We start from the raw sequence: 21,201 nt of genomic DNA, 5'->3' as shown, positions 1-21,201 counted from the left end.
GGCGATCCCAGGATGCAATCGCAGGATCACATTGGTTGCCATGGAAGCAAGAGGCCAGCTGATGGCCTCCTGTGTGCCTAGTACGGCAGCCTGTGAAATCCAGCCATATGCTGCATGTCAGTGCAGTACTGACAGTTATACTAATAAATAAAATAAAAAAATAAATAACACCAAAACCTATACATAAGTATTGCCACATCTGTAATGACATGGACAAAAAAACGATAATGGTATTTATCAAGGTGAACACCGTAAAAAAAAGAAAACAACAAAAAATGCTTATTTTGGTCCAAAACGTGGAATAAAAAAGATGAAAAGGTAGCATGAATCACAAAAATTGTACCAATAAAAAGTACAGCTTCACAAAATGCGGTTGGACGAAAAAGTAAAAAGTTATGGCTGTCAGAACATAACACAAAAAAGGGGAAAAAGGATTTTGTTGAGAAAAGGAAAAAGAACATAAAAAGCTATATAAATTGGGTATCGCCATGATTTGTACCGACCCACAGAATAAAATAACATAATTTTGACCATACAGTGAATGCCATAAAACTGTTATTTTTTTTTTTTTTTTAAACGCCAGAAATTTTTCACAATATTTTGGGGTGTTTCACAGAAAATGCTGCATTAATCAACAAATTTTTATCACTAATATAAAAAAAAACTATCTCAAAGTTATTACCACTTAAAGAGATACATTTGAAAAATTTGGCTTGGTCATTAACCCCTTAAGGACCAGGGCCGTATGGGTACACCCTTGCTCGCTGGTACTTAAGGACCAAGGGTGTACCTGTACGCCCGTTGGAATTTGACTTTTTATAGTGTGAAAGCAGCCTTACTCGAGAAAAATTGGTTTACAAATTTTGGGGGGCTTTTTCTCCTATTACCCCTTGTAAAAACTGGGTCTACAAGAACATGCGAGTGAAAAAAAGGAAGATTTTGAATTTTCTCCTTCACTTTGTTGCTATTCCTGTGAAACACCTAAATAAAGGGTTAACACACTTTCTGAATACTTTGAGAGGTGCAGTTTTTATAATGGGGTATTTCTAATATGAAGGCCCTTCAAATCCACTTCAAAACTGAACTGGTCCCTGAAAAATTCCGGTTTTGAAACATTTTTAAATTGCTGCTATACTTTGAAGCCTTCTGATGTCTTCCAAAAGTAAAAACATGTCAACTTTATGATGCAAACATAGAGTAGACATATTGTATATGTGAATCGATATATAATTAATTTGACATGTCTATTTTCCTTACAAGCAGAGAGCTTCAAAGTTCGAAAAATGCAAAATTTTCTATTTTTTCATCAAATTTTGGAATTTTTCACCAAGAAATGATGCAAGTATCGATGAAAATTTACCACTAACATAAAGTAGAATATGTCACGAAAAAACTGTCTCTGAATCAGGCTGAAAAGTAAAAGCATCTAAAAGGGACAGTGGTCAGATGTACAAAAAACGCTCTGGTCCTTAAAGGGGTACTCCGCCCCTAGACATCTTATCCCCTATCCAAAGGATAGGGGATAAGATGTCAGATCGCCGGGGTCCCACTGCTAGGAACCCCCGGGATCTCCGCTCTGCACCGCCCTATCATTACTGCACAGAGCGAGTTTGCTCTGTGCGTAATGACAAGCAATACTGGGGACGGAGCAGCATTACGTCATGACTCCGCCCCTCTTGACATCACTGCCCGCCCCCTTAATGCAAGTCTATGGCAGGGGGTGTGACAACCGCCACGCCTCCTCCCATAGACTTGTATTGAGGGGCGGGCCGTGACACCACAAGGGGCGGAGCCGTGACGTCACGATGCTCCGATCCCTGTATTGCCCGTCATTATGCGCAGAGCGAACTCGCTCTGTGCAGTAATGATAACGCGGTGCCGCAGCGGAGATCCCAGGGGTTCCCAGCAGCGGGACCCCAGTGATCTGACATCTTATCCCCTATCCTTTGGATAGGGTATAAGATGTCAAGGGGCGGAGTACCCCTTTAACCCCTTGGGGACGGAGCCCATTATGACCCTAAGGACGGGAGCATTTTTTGCAAATCTGACCACTGTCACTTTAAGCATTAATAACTCTGGGATGCTTTTACTTATAAATTTGATTCCGAGATTGTTTTTTCGTGACATGTTCTACTTTATGTTAGTGGTAAATTTTCGGCGATACTTGCATCCTTTCTAGGTGAAAAATGCTAAAATTTCATGAAAAATTTGAAAATGTTGCATTTTTCTAACTTTGAAGCTCTCTACCTATAAGGAATATGGATATTCCAAATAAATTATGTATTGATTCACATATACAATATATCTACTTTATGTTTGCATCATAAAATTGATGAGTTTTTACTTTTGGAAGACATCAGGGGGCTTCAAAGTTCAGCAGCAATTTTCCAATTTTTTGCAAAATTTTCAAAATCGGAATTTTTCAGGGACCAGTTCAGGTTTGAAGTGGATTTGAAGGGTCTTCTGGTTAGAAATACCCGATAAATGACCCCATTATAAAAATTACACCCCTCAAAGTATTCAAAATGACAATCAGTAAGTGTGTTAACCCTTTAGGTGTTTCACAGGAATAGCAGCAAAGTGAAGGAGAAAATTCAAAATCTTCATTTTTTACACTGGCATGTTCTTGTAGACCCAGTTTTTGAATTTTTACAAGGGGTAAAAGGAAAAAAATCCTCTCAAAATTTGTAACCCAATTTCTCTCGAGTAAGAAAATACCTCATATGTGTTTGTCAAGTGTTCGGTGGGTGCACTAGAGGGCTCAGAAGCGAAGGAGCAACAATGGGATTTAGGAGAGTGAGTTTTTCTGAAATGGTTTTTGGGGGGCATGTCCCATTTAGGAAGCCTCTATGGTGCCAGGACAGCAAAAAAAAACACATCGCACACTATTATGGAAACGACACCCCTCAAGGAACGTAACAAGGGGTACGGTGAGCCTTAACACCCCACAGGTGTTTGACAACTTTTTATTAAAGTCGGATGTGTAAATGAAAAAAAAATATTTTTCCACTAAAATGCTGGTTTTTCCCCAAATTTTACTTTTTTACAAAGGGTAATAGGAGAAAATGCCCCCCAAAATTTGTAACCCCATTTCTTCTGAATATGGAAATACCCCATATGTGGACGTCAAGTGCACTGCGAGCGAACTACAATGCTCAGAAGAGAAGGAGCACCATTGAGCTTTTAGAGAGATAATTTGTTTGGAATGGAAGTCGGGGGCCATGTGCATTTACAAAGCCCCCCGTGGTGCCAGAACAGTGGACCCCCCCACATGTGACCCCATTTTGGAAACTACACCCCTCACGGAATGTAATAAGGGGTGCAGTGAGCATTTACACCCCACTGGCGTTTGACAGATCTTTGGAACAGTGGGCTGTGCAAACAAAAAAATTAAATTTTTCATTTTCACAGACCACTGTTCCAAAAATCTGTCAGACCCCTGTGGGGCGTAAATGCTCACTGTACCCCTTATTACATTCCGTGAGGGGTTTAGTTTCCAAAATGGGGTCACATGTGCGTATTTATTATTTTGCATTTATGTCAGAACCGCTGTAAAATCAGCCACCCCTGTGCAAATCACCAATTTCGGCCTCAAATGTACATGGTGCGCTCTCACTCCTGAGCCTTGTTGTGCACCCGCAGAACATTTTACGCCCACATCTAGGGTATTTCCGTACTCAGCAGAAATTGCGTTACAAATTTTGGGGGTCTTTTTTTCCTTTTACCTCTTGTGAAAGTAAAAAGTAAAGGGCAACACCAGCATGTTAGTGTAAAATTATTTTTTTTTTTAAACTAACAGCCTGGTGTAGACCCCAACTTTTCCTTTTCATAAGGGGTAAAAGGAGAAAAAGCCCCCCAAAATTTGTAGTGTAATTTCTCCCGAGTACGGTGATACCCCATATGTGTCCCTAAACTGTTTCCTTGAAATAAGACAGGGCTCTAAAGTGAGAGAGCACATGCGCATTTGAGGACTAAATTAGGGATTGCACAGGGGTGGACATAGGGGTATTCTACGCCAGTGATTCCCAAACAGGGTGCCTCCAGCTGTTGCTAAACTCCCAGCATGCCTGGACAATCAGTGGCTGTCCGGAAATGCTGGGAGTTGTTGTTTTGCATCAGCTGGAGGCTCCGTTTTGGAAACACTGCTGTACAATACGTTGTTTTTTTTTATTGGGGGGGGACAGTGTAAGGGGGTGTATATGTAGTGTTTTACTCTTTATTAGGTGGTAGTGTAGTGTAGTGTAGTGTTCTTAGGGTACATTCACACTGGCGGGTTACGGTGAGTTTCCCGCTAGGAATTTGCGCTGCGGCGAAAAATTTGCCGCAGCTCATACTTGAAGCAGGAAACTTGCTGTAAACCCGCCTGTGTGAATGTACCCTGTACGTTCACATGGGGGGGGGGGGGGGCAAACCTTACATGCTGGGAGTTGTAGTTTTGAAACAGCTGGAGGCACACTGGTTGGAAAATACTGAGTTGGGTTCTGTTACCTAACTCAGTATTTTCCAACCAGTGTGCCTCCAGCTGTTGCAAAACTACAATTCCCAGCATGTCTGATCACAGAAGGGCATGCTGGGAGATGTAGTTATGCAACAGCTGGAGGTACGCAACTACAACTCCCAGCATGCCGAGACAGCTGTTTGCTGTGTGGGCATGCTGGAATTTGTAGTTTTTCAACATCTGGAGTGCTACAATTTAGAGACCACTGAACAGTGATCTCCAAACTGTGGACCTCCAGATGTTGCAAAACTACAACTCCCAGCATGCCCAGACAGCAAACAGCTGTGTGGGCATGCTGGAAGTTGTAGTTTTGCAAGATCTAGAGGGCAGTATAGAGATCACTGTGCAGTGGTCTCTAAACTGCAGACCTCCAGCTGTTGCAAAACTACAAATTCCAGCATGCCCACACAGCAAACAGCTGTCTGGGCATGCTGGGAGTTGTAGTTTTGCAACATCTGGAGGGCTACAGTCTAGAGACCACTATAGTGGTCTCAGACTGTAGCCCTCTAGATGTTGCTATGCAACTACTCACCGGCTTCCGTCGCATCCGGGAGCCGTCCTCTTCTGCCGCACGCCGCCGCAGATCTCCGTCGCCACCGCCGATCCCCGTCGCTCCGCTGCCTCCGGAGGGGTAAGTGGACTCCGGCGCCGTTCCTCTTCGTTTTCCCCGTTCTGCCCCGCCTATTGTGGGAGGGCAGGACGGGGAAAACGAAAGTAAACCCCTCCGCCCCAGATCTGCTATTGGTGGTCGCGTCTAGACCACCAATAGCAGAGATAGGAGGGGTGGCACCCATGCCACCTCACTCCTATCGCTTTAGGGGGATCGTGGGTGTCTTAGACACCCGCGATCCCCCTTCTATACCGGGTCACCATAGACCCGTAATGACCCGGAATCGGCGCAAATCGCAAGTGTGAATTCACTTGCGATTTGCGCCGATCGCCGACATGGGGGGGTCTAATGACCCCCCTGGGCATTTGCACGGGGTGCCTGCTGATAGATATCAGCAGTCACCCCGGCCCGGTCCCCGCCCGGCGCGCGGCGGGGGCCGAAATTCCCACGGGCGTATGGATACGCCCTTCGTCCTTAAGTACCAGGACGCAAGGGCGTATGCATACGCCCTTCGTCCCCAACAGGTTAAGGTGAAAATGGGCTTGGTTCTTAAGGGGTTAAAGGATTACATTTTGGATAAATCAATCAGCACTGAATTTTGGCTCGAAAGACTACATGATGATAAAGATGGATATTCACTTAAGGTTTAGTAGCAGTGAGGCTAGGACTTATCTGCTTATATAGTCACAAAGACACATTTTCAAACACTCTAAAATAAAAAATAAAAACTGCTTGTAAAGTATCACAAAATACATTTTTCCTGTGGCAAGATTTTAGCTCATTCAGTGAGATTATATATTCCATGCTTTCAATAATATCCAATGATGAAAGAAATCATTTTCTGTGAAGGGCTTGTAAGAGTGTTTTGATTCCAATGTGGTTTTTATTGAAATGTTAATGTACTCATGGGGAGAAAATAGGCAGACCTTTCCAAGATTATTAATAACTCACTGTTGAGATATTCTCAGAACATTGCTGCTGAATGAGTATTTGTGATGCATTCTTGCTGAGAATGTTTACTCTTGTGTCAGCGCTTTAACTAAAGTATTAGATTAGCCATCCAAAATGCATATTCTCTTTTGATGGTAATTTCTTATAAATGTGAAAGGAGGGGAGTACTGATCATCTCAACCATACTAGTTGCAGATTTGATTAAATTGCATCTATTTTAAGAATTTAGGAAGTGACCAAATAGTTCAGTTACTATATAAAAAAATGAGAGTTTAGACTGAGTATACAGTATTTATACAGGTCACAGAGCTCTGAGATAACTTGGTCAGTAACTTAGTAGCATTCACTTATGCAGATTGGCATAGATAGCAAAATCTGGATCATCAGATCTAGAAATAATATGCAAATGTAAACCTTTAGGGTAATGTCGCACACAATGTATATGCAGCGTATTTCATGCTGCGCACAATCCACTGCATAACGGGAAATACGCTGCATATTCTTCTTTTTAGCTGACACAAAGAGCAAGCCAGTGGCAGCCCTGTGTGTTCAGTGAGGTTTGGAGGCGGGGCCACGTGTCACAAACCTCACTGCACACACAGGGCTACCCAGCGGCAGCCCATGTGTGAGCTAACAGAATACACATATTTCCCACTTCACAGTGAATCTTGTGCAATGTGAAATATGCTACATATACATTGTGTGATACCCTACCCTAAGGCAGAGGAAATAATGTCTATCCAGATGAGACAATTGTCCTGCAGTGTTGATCCAGAGAAAGACAAGAACTCAATGAAGTAGAAGCTAATTTTCCCACCATAGCAAAATAAAGTATAACATTCCTTCCCAGCTCCAAATCTATTAATGAGAATAAATCCTTACATCAACAATGCTTTTCCAGAACCTAGTAACTATAACCTCTTATATTATTATACTCAAGAAAAGCATCTGGGCCTTCTAAGGGTCTATTCACACGTACAGTATTGTGCACAGATTTGATGCGCAGGATTTCAAGCTGTGTTCAGTTTACATAGAAATCTGCAGCTGAAAATATTGCGCATCAAATCTGCACAGAATACTGTACGTGTGAATAGACCATTAAACCCTTTAAGAGAATAGAAACTGTGGAGCTCTCTGCCAATGGAAGTTGTCATGGATCAGTGAACCAACTCCATTTAAAGGAAACCTGCCACAATGAAGGTGCAGTCCAATATGAAGACATATGGTTATAGAACAGGAGGAGCTCCATAAAATGATATATAGTTTTGTGGGAAAAATTTCAGGATAACTTGTCATTTATTTATGAATCTCTACTCATTCTGGGGTAAGTAGTCATGTGGGTGGTATGCATAAACAGAGATGTCAGTCCCTGAGTTGGAGTGCCCACATGACTGCTAAACCCAGAATGAGCAGATGTTTTTATGAATGAATAAGTTATGAAGTTATCCTGGAACTTTTCTCGCAAAACTATTGCAGAGATTTATCAAAACCTGTCCAGAGGAAAAGTTGGCGAGTTGCCCATAGCAACCAATCAGATCGCTTCTTTCATTTTTGAAAAGGCCTCTGAAAAATGAAAGAAGCAAACTGATTGGTTGCTAACGGCAACTCGGCAACTTTTTTTTTTTATAAATCTTCGCCATATATATCTACAGTATCTGCTCAGCTTCTGCTCCATAATATGATGCCTGCTGGTTTGACTATATTTTTATTGTGACAGGTTCCCTTTAACATGTTGTTCTGCCCTATATTTGCATTATTCAGCTTTAAGCCTAATTTGCCATCTTTCTGCCTAAATTCCTAGCTTATCCTGATCAATTTGTTACAGTACTGTCCTCTGCTTTATACAGTAGTATCATCTATGGAATTCCTCTACAAGGTTATTAATAAATATTGTAAGGGGGCCCAATACTGACCCCTGTGTTACTCAATTATTCTCTCCGTCTGCCTCTTGTCTTTCTCCAGCCACCCCCTCCCCCAACCCCCTCTTCATAGACTTCTGTGTGCAGCTGTAATGTAATACATTAGTGTTGTCAGCCATCTCCAGATTAACTTCACATGTTCAGAGTGAATGATACATGTAGAACAGGGGTACTCAACTATTTTTAGTGAGGGTCTACTTATTCAGGTCTGACATCCAGTAAAGATCCGAGCTAAATGCTAAGGCCATGTTTACACCTAGCGACCTCAGTGCCATGAAGGAAATAGCAAACGAGCGACTGAAGTGTGGAGGATGTATGACCTGAATACTGCCGCACACTGTACCCCTGAATATAATACTGCCACACACTGTACCTCTAAATACAATATTGCCACACACTGTACCTCTAAATACAATATTGCCACACGCTGTACCTCTAAATACAATATTGCCACACACTGTATCCCTGAATATAATACTGCCGCACACTGTACCCCTGAATATAATACTGCCGCACACTGTACCCTCAGAATATAATAATGCCACACACTGAACCCCTGGCATATTACTGCCACACACTGGGCCCCTTGTACATTACTGCCAAACACTGTACCCCCTGTATATAATACTCCCCCACACTGTGCCCCCTGAATATAATTCAGCCACACACTGCACGCCTTGAATATAATATTGCCACACAGTGTACCCCTGAATATAATACTGCCACACACTGGGCCCCTGATATATTACTGCCACATACTATTCCCCTACAATATTACTGCCGTACGCTATGCCCCCAAATACATTTTCGACAAAACTTGGGCCCTGTACCGAATATTTGTACCTCTTTGTCCATAAAACAGTTGACACCATTGTGCCCCCACAATGAATGATGCCACTGTGCCCCCAGAATTAATGATACCACTGTGCCCCCAGAATGAATGATGCCACTGTGCCCAAAAGAATGAATGATGCCACTGTGCCCCCAGGAATAATGTTACCACTGTGCCCCCAGAAATAATGATACCACTGTGCCCCCAGAATGAATAATGCCACTGTGCCACAAAGAATTAATGATGCCATTATGCCACTGTTCCCCAGAATAAATGATGCCACTTTGCCTCACAGAATAAATGATGCCACTGTGCTCCACAGAGTTAATTATGCCACTGTGCCTCACCGAATTAATGATGCCACTGTGCCCCAAAGAATTAATGATGCTACTGTGCCCCAAATAATTAATTATGCCATTGTGCCCCAAAGAATTAATGATGCTACTGTGCCCCAAAGAAGTAATGATGCCACTGTGCTCCCATAATGAATGATGCCACTGTGCCCTGACAATTAATGATGCCACTGTGCCCCAGAATTAATTATGCCACTGTGCCCCCAGAATTAATTATGCCACTGTGCCCCCACAGAATGAATGATGCCACTCTGCCCCCCCAGAATGAATGATGCCACTGTGCCCCACAGAATGAATGATGCCACTGTGCCCCACAGAATGAATGATGCCATTTTGCCCCACAGAATGAATGATGCCACTTTGCCCCACAGAATGAATGATGCCACTGTGCCCCACAGAATGAATGATGCCACTTTGCCCCACAGAATGAATGATGCCACTGTGCCCCCAGAATGAATGATGCCATTGCGCTCCGCAGTTAATGATGCCACTGTGCCCCACAATATTAATGATGCCACTGCGCCCCACAATGTTAATGATCCCACTGTGCCCCGCAGCGTTAATGATGCCACTGTGCCCCGCAGCGTTAATGATGCCACTGTGCCCCGCAGAGTTAATGATGCCACTGTTCCCCCATACAAACTTTGCCACTGTGACTCTCCAACTGTTGCAAACTACAACTCTCAGCATGCACAGACAGAAGGTCATGATGGGAGCAGTGGCGGGGGAACACAAATTTTTACCTGACAACTTAGGCTCCCCTTCCCAGGTCCCGCGCTGCTCCACTGCTTCTTGTCAGGCCTGGCCAGAGCAGATGATGCAGGCAGCGCTAATTGCGCCGCCTGCATCACAGGAGAAGTGCGGCTGGTCAGGGACACAGTGTTACCTAGCTCTGGGCCGTGGCCATTCATTTGTATCGGTGTCTTAAATACACCTATAAAAATGAATGAGAGGAGATCCGTTGGGCGGTCCGGATGACTGTCGGCCACGGTCTAGATCTGGACTGCGGTCCGCCAGCTGAGTATCCCTGATGTAGAAGATAAGGTAAAGCAGGAACCTGACAGGTGTAGAAAGAGGCATTTTAAGATATGTTAGAAAGTTACATCTTAATCCAAAAGCACCCTCACTCTAGTTGGGGCCTGTTACAGTTCAGAAAGGAAATTATCTTTTAGTTATTGACAAAAACCTGTGTCCTTTATAAGATCCTTAAAAATAAGAATAAGGACAGAGGTGAAATAAGAATAAGGACAGAGGTGAAATAAGAATAAGGACAGAGGTGAAATAAGAATAAGGACAGAGGGGCACAATACACACTGAAGCTGCCTTTTCCCCATTATATAGCTCAGTACTTGGCAAAGGAGAAGAAACAAACTACCATCCAATCTGTTACAAACTGCCTTAGAAATAAATGGGGTCTATGTAGTTATGTCATCACATTGTGATGTTTGTACTAATAATATTTACAAATATATTGCTGTTGCAATTTTAACCCCTTAAAGGCGCCACCTGTTTTTACCTAAATGACAAAGCCCAATTTTTCTAATCTGGTATGTGTCTCAAGTTGTCATAACTTTTGATGTTTTTACTTAGCAACGCAATTCAGAGATTGTTTTTTCATGACATATTGGCCGATATTTATCATTGCCTTTAGACTGTTTTTTTTGTGTCTAGAAAAGGCGCAAAAAAGGCCCAAGCAGGTTTTTTTTTTGCACCTTTTGGTTTACACATTTCTGCTGATTTTGAGTTGCAATCCACTGGTTTTATGGCAACACGCATGATATGGAAGGGTTTAATGTACTGCACCTTTTTGTAAAAAGGCGCAAAGCCACAGAAAGTCTCTAAAACTACACTAGCCCAGATTTATCTTAGCTTTTTGGTGTATGTGAGTATTCTGTAATTTTTTGAGCATTTTTTCCAAATAGGGGACCTCTCTCAATAGCGAACACTTTTTTTTATTCCCCGTGAGTGTCCGCTATTGGGAGATTCTACTGTATTATTACAAATTGTTACACAAAAACAGTACCATGGAGAGCTATAATAAAAGTACATTGTTGATCTGTCTCCCTTTCCCTAATAGCCCATATGAGCAGGTTCGATTCTTGTACCCTGCTGTTACCTTCCCTGTAAATGGTCATTAGTGTTTAAAAAAAAAAAAAAAAAAAAATCTATAGTACAAGCGAATATGAGAAACGTATATATATATATTTTATTGGAGAAAAAATCCATTCTCCACTTATCAGGCACCTTTCTTGCTCTACCCCTCCCTCTTAAATGGGCAGTCATTAAAAAAAATGAATACGTCATAGGCACATATTCAAAGCTTAGCTCAGTCAGAGTCTGAATATTCAATCAGTAGAAGGAGACAAGAGAAGTGCACACTTAGGGCATTTTTCCACACTCTGTGTCACATGATCACAATGTAAGTCCATGGGACCATCTCGCTGACACATACAAAGAGCAGGGGAAAAAAAGCTCACAGCAGCATACTTTTCTCCCCACTGATTATAGACTCTGATTGACAAAAACCCTTCACTCTCTAAAGAGCACAAGTCCATCTGAACATGGATCAGCCATCACGCCCCCTCCCATAGACATGAATGGAGGGGGCATGGCGTGATGTCACGTCCCCAGTCCTGGAAACCCGGAGGTTTCCAAAACTGGAGATTCAGCACCCGCGTAGAATGAGGGTGCTGCAGGGAGATTGCGGGGGGTCTCAGCAGTGGGACCCCTGCGATCAGACATCTTATCCCCTATCCTTTGGATAGGGGATAAAAAGTTTTTGCCCGGAATACCCCTTTAAGATCCTACTCCACTTCTGGATTCACAGCATAAATTGTTCATTATCAACTGCTCTATAATGTATTCAGTCCTGCTGTTGCTTCTGTGTGTATGCTACAGACATCTGGGAGAACAAGATCATTTTAGTGTATAGGAAACATCAGAGTAGCTGTTCTACACCCACTAGCTGCAGAGGCAACTTAAAACTAAAGATAAGGCCTACAGGCTGGAAATCTGGTAGAAAAAAAAATTGCCATATTCAGTATTCGTATATAATGGTTAAAAGTAGTGCTGTTATTCATGCACACACAGGACAGCTTATTCTGAAATGATTCCTGAAACGAAAGGTACACTTTAAAGGGGTACTCCGGTGGAAAACAATTTTTATCAGCAGCTGCTACAGAGGAATTTCTTTTCTTTTTGAATTTCTTTCCAATCTGACCACAGTCCTCTCTGCTGACCCCTCAGTCCATGTTAGGAACTGTCCAGAGCAGGAGAGGTTTGCTATGGGGATTTTCTCCTACTCTGGGCAGTTCCTGACAGACAGAGGTGTCAGCAGTCAGAAAGAAAAAAAAAATCAAAAAGAAAAGAACTTCCTCTGTTGTATACAGCAGCTGATAAGTACTGGAAGGGTTAAGATTTTTAAATAGAAGTAATTAGCAAATCTGTTTTTGGCACTAGTGGATTTAAAAAAACATTGTTTTCCACTGGAGTACCCCTTTAAGGACAATGTAACATTTAGACTAATACTTTCTAGAATGTGTAAAATTATTTTAAAGAGCTAGGCATGGTAAATATTTTGTTCATGGTTCAAAGTTTATTTTTACTTTAGTATAGAAGTAAGGAGTGTCCACATCATCATTTACAGCATAATACTGCTTTACTGCAAACATTACATAATGTAGTACCCATAAAATAGAAATTCTTAAGATTTATGGCATCCACTCCCTCTGATGGGATCACTTATTGACATAATCACCTACTGCCCATAGTTGAAAATATTAATTTATTCTAGCCTGTAAGTAGGTGGGATGAATGTGGCCATAATGAAAGGACTATGGGCCAAATCACAGTCATCATAAAGTATGGGGGAAAGTGTAATATTGAATGCACTGAAAGCAGTAAGAGACATTGGCCGACATTTATCATTGTCTTTACACAGTTTTTTGTGTCTAGAAAGGCGCAAACAGGGTTTATTTGTGCTTTTTGGTTTACACATTTCTGCTGATCTTGAGTTGCAATCCACTGATTTGCCAAATACACATAATATGAAAGGGTTTTATGAACTGCGCCTTTTTGTGAAAAGGCGCAAAAAGGGCGTAAAGCCTCTGAAAAATCTCTAAAACTAAACCAGCCCAGACTTAGCTTAGCTTTTTGGTGTATGTGAAGAGAGAAATTTTAGAAAATGTGACCTGCACAAAATTTATCACATGCTCCTCCACATTACCAGCACACAAAAAAAGGTGTAGAAAAAGGCTTCACTTATACCTACAATGATAAATGCCGGCCATTGTGTGACAGTAACATTGGGTACTGCTTTGTATTGTTTGCTTTGGTTACTCTGTCTTCATCCATATTTCTTGCAAGCTTGTGCCTGGAATGTTGTGTCATATATATTTTATCTTAATTAATTATAGGTATTTCTAGTAATATTGCCTAACACTGAGAAACATGTTGTAACTTTGGATATTTTGGAAAATGCAATGTTCCTCAGGGAATCATGTATTGTATTTATCAGGTGTAGATGTTTTGTTAGCTGCCTAAATCATTCGCAATTGTGAGTTATAACTGGCTGAAGCATGCAGCTGCTTGCTTCGCTCTCCAGCTGGCAGCCCAATACAATTGATGTGCTCTATCTATTACCGATAATGGAGTGCATCAGTGAGATCAGGAGACCTGCCGGGAAGTGAAGTGTGCTGCTTCTCTCTTCAGCCAGTTATAACTTACAATTGCAGGAGGTCTGAGGACAAAGAAAAGTGCAATCTAAACTTTTCATGTGTTTTGACAACATGCCACAATAATGCTTTAACCCCTTAACGACCATGGACGTAAATGTACGTCCTAGTGCGGCGTACTCGCGTCATACACTGCAGGTCCCGCCTGCTATCAGCAGCTGGGGACCCGCCGGTCATGGCAGACATCCGCGATAGTGCGGATGTCCTCCATTAACCCCTCAGATGCCGTGATCCATACAGATCACGGCACCTGCGGCAATGCGCATGTAGCGCTGCCGCGGGGATCCGATCATCTGTAATGGCGGCCAGAGGTCCCCTCACCTGCCTCCGGCAGTCTCTCGACGTCTTCTGCTCTGGTCTGAGATCGAGCAGACCAGAGCAGAACATAGCCGATAGCACTGAACAGTATTAGCAATCAACTGACTGCTATTGATAGTCCCCTATGGGGACATAAAAATTGTAGTAAAAAAAATTTTAAAAATGTAAATCTAAAAAAAAAATTTTTTACTGAAAAATCCCCTCCCCCCAATGAAATCGAAAATTGTCCCTTTTCCCATTTTACCCCCCAAATTTTTTGTTATAAACTTATTTGGTATCGCCACATGCGTAACTGTCCGAACTATCAAAATATAATGTTAATGATCCCGTAAGGTGAACGGCGTACATGTACAAAAATGCGGCTTTTTTTCACATTTTATTCCCCAAAAAAATTAATTAAAAGTTATCTAAAAGTTTTATATATGCAAGTGTGGTGTCAATAAAAAGTACAGATGACGGCACAAAAAAGGAGCACTCATACCACCAAATATACGGAAAAATGAAAAAGTTATAGGTGGTCAAAATAAGGCAATTTTATATTACTGATTTTGTACAAAAAATTTGAGATTTTTTTAAGCGGTACAAAAATAGAAAAGTATCTAACCATTGGTATCATTTTAATTGTATTGACCTACAGAATAAAGAACACATGTCATTTTTACCGTAAAGTGTTCAGTGTGAAAACTAAACCCTCCAGTGTGCAAAATTGTGGTTTTCATTGAAATTTCCTCCCTAAAAAAATAATTCCTTCGGTTCGCCATACATTTTTTGGTAAAATGAGTTTTCATTCAATTGGTCACGCAAAAAACAAGCCCTTATATGGGTCTGTATATGGAAATATAAAAGAGTTATGGATTTTAGAAGGAGAGGAGGAAAAAATGAAAACTCAAAAATAAAATTGGCCTGGTCCTTAAGGTCAAAATGGGCATGATTCTTAAGGGGTTAAACAAAAAAAAATGATGTAGGTAGCTAGCAAAACATCCACACCTGATAAACACAATCTATGATTCCCTGAAGAACATTGCATTATCCAATATATCCAAAGTTACAACATGTTCCTCATGTTAGGCATTATTACTAAAAAATACCTATACATACATAATTACGATCACAATGGAGATCAAAATTTTTCACATGTCTCTGGACAACATATCTACAGTTTATATAGGTGACAGCATCTCTTTAACCCCTCCTTGCTATGGGACATATGCATAGTCCCAGCAGCCGACATGTTTGCGCACTGGGACGTATGCAGACATCCTCGCGATCTCACTGCTCCATCCTGATCACGGCATCTATGGTGTTGACAGGGGGAGGGGGCTTCCCCTGTTGACCAACGGCGGTGCTGCAATACGATCGAGGGTCACCGTTGGTTTCTATGGCAGATCATACTGCGCTGCAGTACAAATGTATTGCAGCATAGTATAACCTGTAAAAAAAAAAAAAAAAAGTTCTTCAATAAAAGTATAAAGTGTGAAAAAAAATGCCCTTTTCCCAATAAAAGCCCTGTATTATCATAAAAAAACACAAATCATATACAAACTAGGTATTGCCATGTCCGTAATAACATGTACTATAAATCTATAATGTAAATTATCCCGCACGATGAACGGTGTTAAAAAAAATGCAAAATTCACCAATTTTGATACAAATAGCGAAATAAAAAAGATCAAAAGGTAGTGTGTATTGCAAAAATGATACCTATAAAAAGTGCAGCTTGTCCCGCAAAAAATAAGCCTGCACTCAATGGCGTCAGACGAAAAATAAAAAAGTTACGGCTGTAGGAACATAACAAAAAAAAAAGGGAAAAAAAGAATACTGACCCACAGAATAAATATAACATCATTTTTACCGCACAGTGTACACCATTAAAAAAAATTCTAAAACATCTGACAGAAATTTTCCAGTTTTCACAAAAAAATGCTTCATGGCCCTGAATTACTAACATGATCCCTACTCTTTATCGGGTTATGCAACACAATTTGTGTCACACATCCTCTGCGACACTATGTGCAACACATTTTACTGGTAACTAAGTATTTTTACTAAGTATTTTTTTAACCCGACTAAAGGGGCGTGGTTTGCATAATTTGGGGCGTCTTCCCGACATTTTCCTGAAAACCCGACAGTTGTTTTTAAAAACCCACCAGAAAAACAGTGACTTACTGAACTTGAAAACCCGACTGCCTTGAGGTGTGGGGTATATGATAAAAAGTGTTTTGTTTTTTTCTTTCCGAAAATCCTGTTACTTTGTCCCCTTAGTAGCTTCTTTTTTGGGGGGGAGGGGGGGGTTCTTTTTTTTTTGTTTGTTTGTTTTAATCTTGGCTTTCATTTCCTTTTTTTTTTTTTTTTTACTTTTTGCTTGTTAACCCCATTAACGACCAGGAATGTAGAGTTACGTCCTGGTGCAGAGTTACTTTGCTTTATTCATTTGCTATACGCTTCAATTTTCCTGTACAACACTTTTTTCCACGCGCGACAGAATTTGATATCATGCGTCAAAATTTTCCCCACTTGTGCGACACATAGATAAATACGTGCGAGAAAAATAGTCGGGGAGAAAAAAAACACACTGAAAATAACCCGACACTCTTAGTAAATCAGGGCCCATGTGTCAACAAAAATGCACCACTAATATAAAGTACAATATGTCACGAAAAAATCTCAGAATCGCTCTGCTCAGAAGAAGTGTTCTTAAGTTATTACCATTTAAAGAGACACATATCAAATTTTCGAAAAAGAGCCTTGTTATTAAGGTAAGAAATGGGTCTGTCCTTAAGGGGTTAAGGTAGCGATTTTTTATTGGTATGTCCTTAGGTTATCAATATGTGTATTTGTTTGTAAGAAACTAAGGTAAGGCTGAATTAGTTTGTAAAACTCTACCACCAGTTGGCAGATAAATAACTTCCAACTCTATTTTTGTAGACCGTGCTCATATAATGGCAGAGAGAGCAAATAGCAACTTTTAAACAATGACAGTGATACGTGGTCAACCTGCATAAATCTCTGTTAGCAAAGACCAATGCCGGAGGCTATGTGTAGATGAAGGAGCTGCAGGAGAGGGAATGGAGATGGGATAGTTGCTGTGACTAAATTAGTATTAACTGTAGGCTAGAATTACTTTTACTGCCATTTGAGAGAGAAATGCTGTGAAATATGGAATAGGGACTACTGAGGATGTGTGTGGGGCAGATGCTGCTAATACTGGGGGGAGTATGTGTGTCTAGGATCTGGTGCAGGGTACACTGCCTGCTAAATACATAGTTTTATTTTATTCCTCTGCATTCACAGTGAAGCGGAGACAATAATTGTAAAAAGGTCCACAGTGACATGTTAAGATCAGGCTTGCACATCCTCTGTTGAAGCTCAGCCCTACAGCAGATCATTGCTGGCTTCCAAATTTACATGGGATTTTTTAGGTCTACAATAAAGGAATATTTCTATATTGGTACGAGGGTTCCCCAGCCCTCTCTGGGTTGTTGCAGATGTTTACTCCAATGCTGAATTATTTGTTAAGGTAGTCTAGTTTTAGTCTTCATGTTTTGAGGTACAGCTATGGTCCCTTAACCCTTGTGGGGCTGTAGATGTCTTTGTTGTTATGTGCATGTTAGGTTTGGCAAGGTAGAATGCATTGGAAGTAGCCAATCTTTGGAAATGTTGTTCCACTATCCCTTCTTTGTCCACCTCAGATTTTTCTGTGATTCTGGCTCCAGCAAGTTTAAATCTTTTTTACTGCTATGTTCCGAACACAACACACCCACATGCCTTCACAAATAAACATGTACACCACACCTAGCTCTTTTCCAAGCCTTGCCCTTACTTTGCCAGTGTACAGTGCGTTCTCAGAAAAGTTGAAAATATATGCCAGTGTTGCCCTGCTGTTTTCTCAAACTCAACAACTTGGACACAGACAGTTAACAAATAAAGTACTAACAGCAGAAGTTGTACATTGTTGTAAACATTTACTGTAACCTTAGCATGAGTATGATACTTAAATCTAAAATATGATTAGAAAAGATGTATTTATTTTTATTATTTTTTTATCTACTTACTCACAATGTGGTCACCTGCACATCCTTCTGTGTAAAAATTAAAGGCTCCTTTAACAAGCACGGATCTTCTAGATCTGCGCTAATGTCAGGCAGCCATCTGCCCCTCTGAAAGGATGCTGAATGTTCAATTTTTCAGCAGCACTATCTCAAAGGACAGGAGCTGACCCATTGACTTTGGAGAGTATTCTAAACCTGCTCTGTGACCCGTGCAGAGGCCTTTATGCAGGATACGGGAGTCTGAGCTCTGACTACCGCCTATTGCGAATAACCTTATTCCTGTTTTTTCTATATACTGGTGTTACCTTTTATTGTAACTCTGCCTGTAATGATACAGACCAGGAAGTGTCAGACTATAATAAGGCTTAGTACCAAGATTAAAAATTGCAAGATTTCAGGATTATTTTTAACTAAGTAATACGGTAGTTTATTTTCAAATTGAAAGTTCCCTTTTAAACATTGTTAGGTAATAAATGTGTATTATTGTCACAAGAGATATGCTTTATTGGTCTCTTTTGTTCTTTCAACAGGACTCTCTATCTGTTAATACACCATCGTCACCAGTAGATCAGAGCACGCAAACAATGGATTCATCAGTAACTGACTCGAATATTCACCAACCAATGCCGGCTGACATGACTCCACAGCAAGCTCAAATATCTACAGCACCAACACATCTATTTAGTCATTTGCCTTTACATTCACAGCAGCCTGTAAGGTCACCTTACAGCATGATTCCAGTAGGAGGAATTCAGCTTGTCCCAGCTGGATTAACAGCATACTCCACATTTGTACCTTTTCCAGCTGGACAAGTGCAGCTGACAATACCAGCCGTTGGGGTAATTCACAGAACTGCAAGTAACCACAGTGACAAGCCAGCAGAAGTACCTAACACACCAAGTCCTATAAGCGTAGCTGAGGTAAATGGTGTTGTACCTTGTATTCCAATTGGTCAAGTGAATGTGCCTAGTCTGGGTGCATCAGGCTTACAACCTATTCAGCCACTTAGCATGGAAACTGTAAACATTTTAGGTCTTTCAAACCCAACCATTGCTCCACAAATTCATCCCTCAGGACTAACTCTGAATGCAGTTGGCTTGCAAGTTTTAGCAACAAGCCCTGGTTCCCAGAGCAACCCTAGTCCACAAGCTCACATTCCAGGCCTACAAATTTTGAACATAGCATTGCCCACCTTAATCCCATCTATTAGCCCAATATCTGTTGATGGCCAAGGAGTTCCTGATAGATCTCCATCATGTAGCACCGCACCATGCCACGGTCTAGCCAACATTCCTGTGGCAGATGCCAAAAATTTGAAGCAGTCTGAATCTCTGCAAGTTTCATCAAGGATGCAGGAATCCCCAAAAGCATCAGGTGAGGCTACAGTCATTGAAGAAAGAGCTACAACTTGTGGTACAAGTACTGAAAGAGACAGTCCACTAAAGGAGGTTCTTAACATCAGCTCCAGTCAGATTAAAACCTCGGCCAAACCTGATCTCTCTTTGAAGGTTCTTTCTCAACCTTCATACAGGTCATCTATAGGTCACGCTCTTCCACCCCTTCGACATCAGAAGAGAACTGAGCTTATTTCAAGACACAGCACAGTTCAGTTCAGTGATTCCAGCAGTGATGATGATGAAGGCAGACTGGTTATAGCAACCTAAAAACTAATCATTTTCATCTTAGTTCCAGTATTTTTTTACTTTTTATGTGGAAAGGGTGGGAGTACAATCAGAGACTTTAAGGTTTATTTACAAACCTTCTTTATCTTTAAAGCACATTTTTCTTACTTGTTACTTGTGCAATCATGAACTCTTGACCAATAATTGTCGTTTTTTGTTTGTCTGCTCCTGCCATTTTTGTATATGTTGTATAGACAATTGTGCCTTTCGGAATTTTATGTGTAGAAATCTGTACATATTGGTGAATAAAATATAAATATATATAAATATTATATATGTACATAACCAAGGTAGTTGCTTGTGTTTAGTATGTATGTTCATATCTCATGTTGAGTAAAATAATTAAATTATTTAATTATATATGTATATGTTGCACTGTTAAATGTACTTTTTTATGGACGTGGGGCAACTTTGTGTACAGATCTTGTATGTACAACTCCATATTTATTGTGTCCATATTAGTCTTGGAAAATGGTTCTGTCTATCTTTGTGTGTAAGACGGTAGCTTTACACTTAATGACAGAAATTCTGTGTTAACAAATGTTCCAGTAAATCTTTTATTACTGACTTTACCTTTTGGTTCTACTGTGTGTTGTGAAGTTGAGAACAAAAAAAAATCTATTGAATCACTAGGATTTGATCCTTTATAATATTGTACAAATGAGATACAACTTCGCTTTCTTTGATGGAAGATTTCCATGTCAGAAAAAGACATACGGTAGTTTAATCAAATAATTCATACTGTTATGTGCCTACTTTTTTAATGGTGTGTTTGTTTTTAAACACCATATTTCAGTTTACATATAGATATAATCTACATTAAAACGTGAGTAACTTTGTAAACACATCACATGATCTTGTATTAATCCGTGTTAACAGTCTTTTAATACCCATAGCTGCATTCAGAGTTCTACTGGTTGTCATTGGATCTAATCATCAAGCTTTTCATTAGATGAGTACCACTTTTTCATATAGTGTAACAATTTCCATACATTACATTGGTACACAGAGCAAAAGTGTTGTTGTTTTTTTGTTTGTTTTATTTTTTAAACATCTTCAGGTATCTGCTGTTTTTATTTTTATTTTTTAGCAGACCAAAATAAAAAGATAGAAAAAGTGCTAATGAGGTAAATGCTGCTGTTAATGCAGTATACCCACATATGTGGCAAATCATGGCACACACTGGGTCTATTGATCATTATTGGCACACACTGGGTCTATTGATCAGTATTGTAAGCCAAAACCAGTGATGGATC

The 21,201-nt window shown here is 40.6% G+C and overlaps 1 protein-coding gene across 4 annotated transcripts in view; it reads left to right on the top strand.

The window, feature by feature from the left end:
- HIVEP1 (HIVEP zinc finger 1) overlaps positions 1-20,897 on the top strand; it is a 285,521-nt gene extending 264,624 nt beyond the window's left edge. For all 4 annotated transcript variants that reach the window (XM_056521170.1, XM_056521169.1, XM_056521171.1 and 1 more), the window contains one exon: positions 18,794-20,897. In XM_056521170.1, coding sequence (XP_056377145.1) covers positions 18,794-19,927 — 1,134 coding nt within the window. In that variant the 3' untranslated portion in view covers positions 19,928-20,897. The remainder of the gene's footprint in view (positions 1-18,793) is intronic.
- Positions 20,898-21,201: the final 304 nt, after the last annotated feature.

The sequence above is a fragment of the Hyla sarda genome, chromosome 5 (genome assembly GCF_029499605.1).
Source record: "Hyla sarda isolate aHylSar1 chromosome 5, aHylSar1.hap1, whole genome shotgun sequence".
Lineage (NCBI taxonomy): Eukaryota > Metazoa > Chordata > Amphibia > Anura > Hylidae > Hyla > Hyla sarda.
This window is presented reverse-complemented; position numbering and strand designations above follow the sequence as displayed.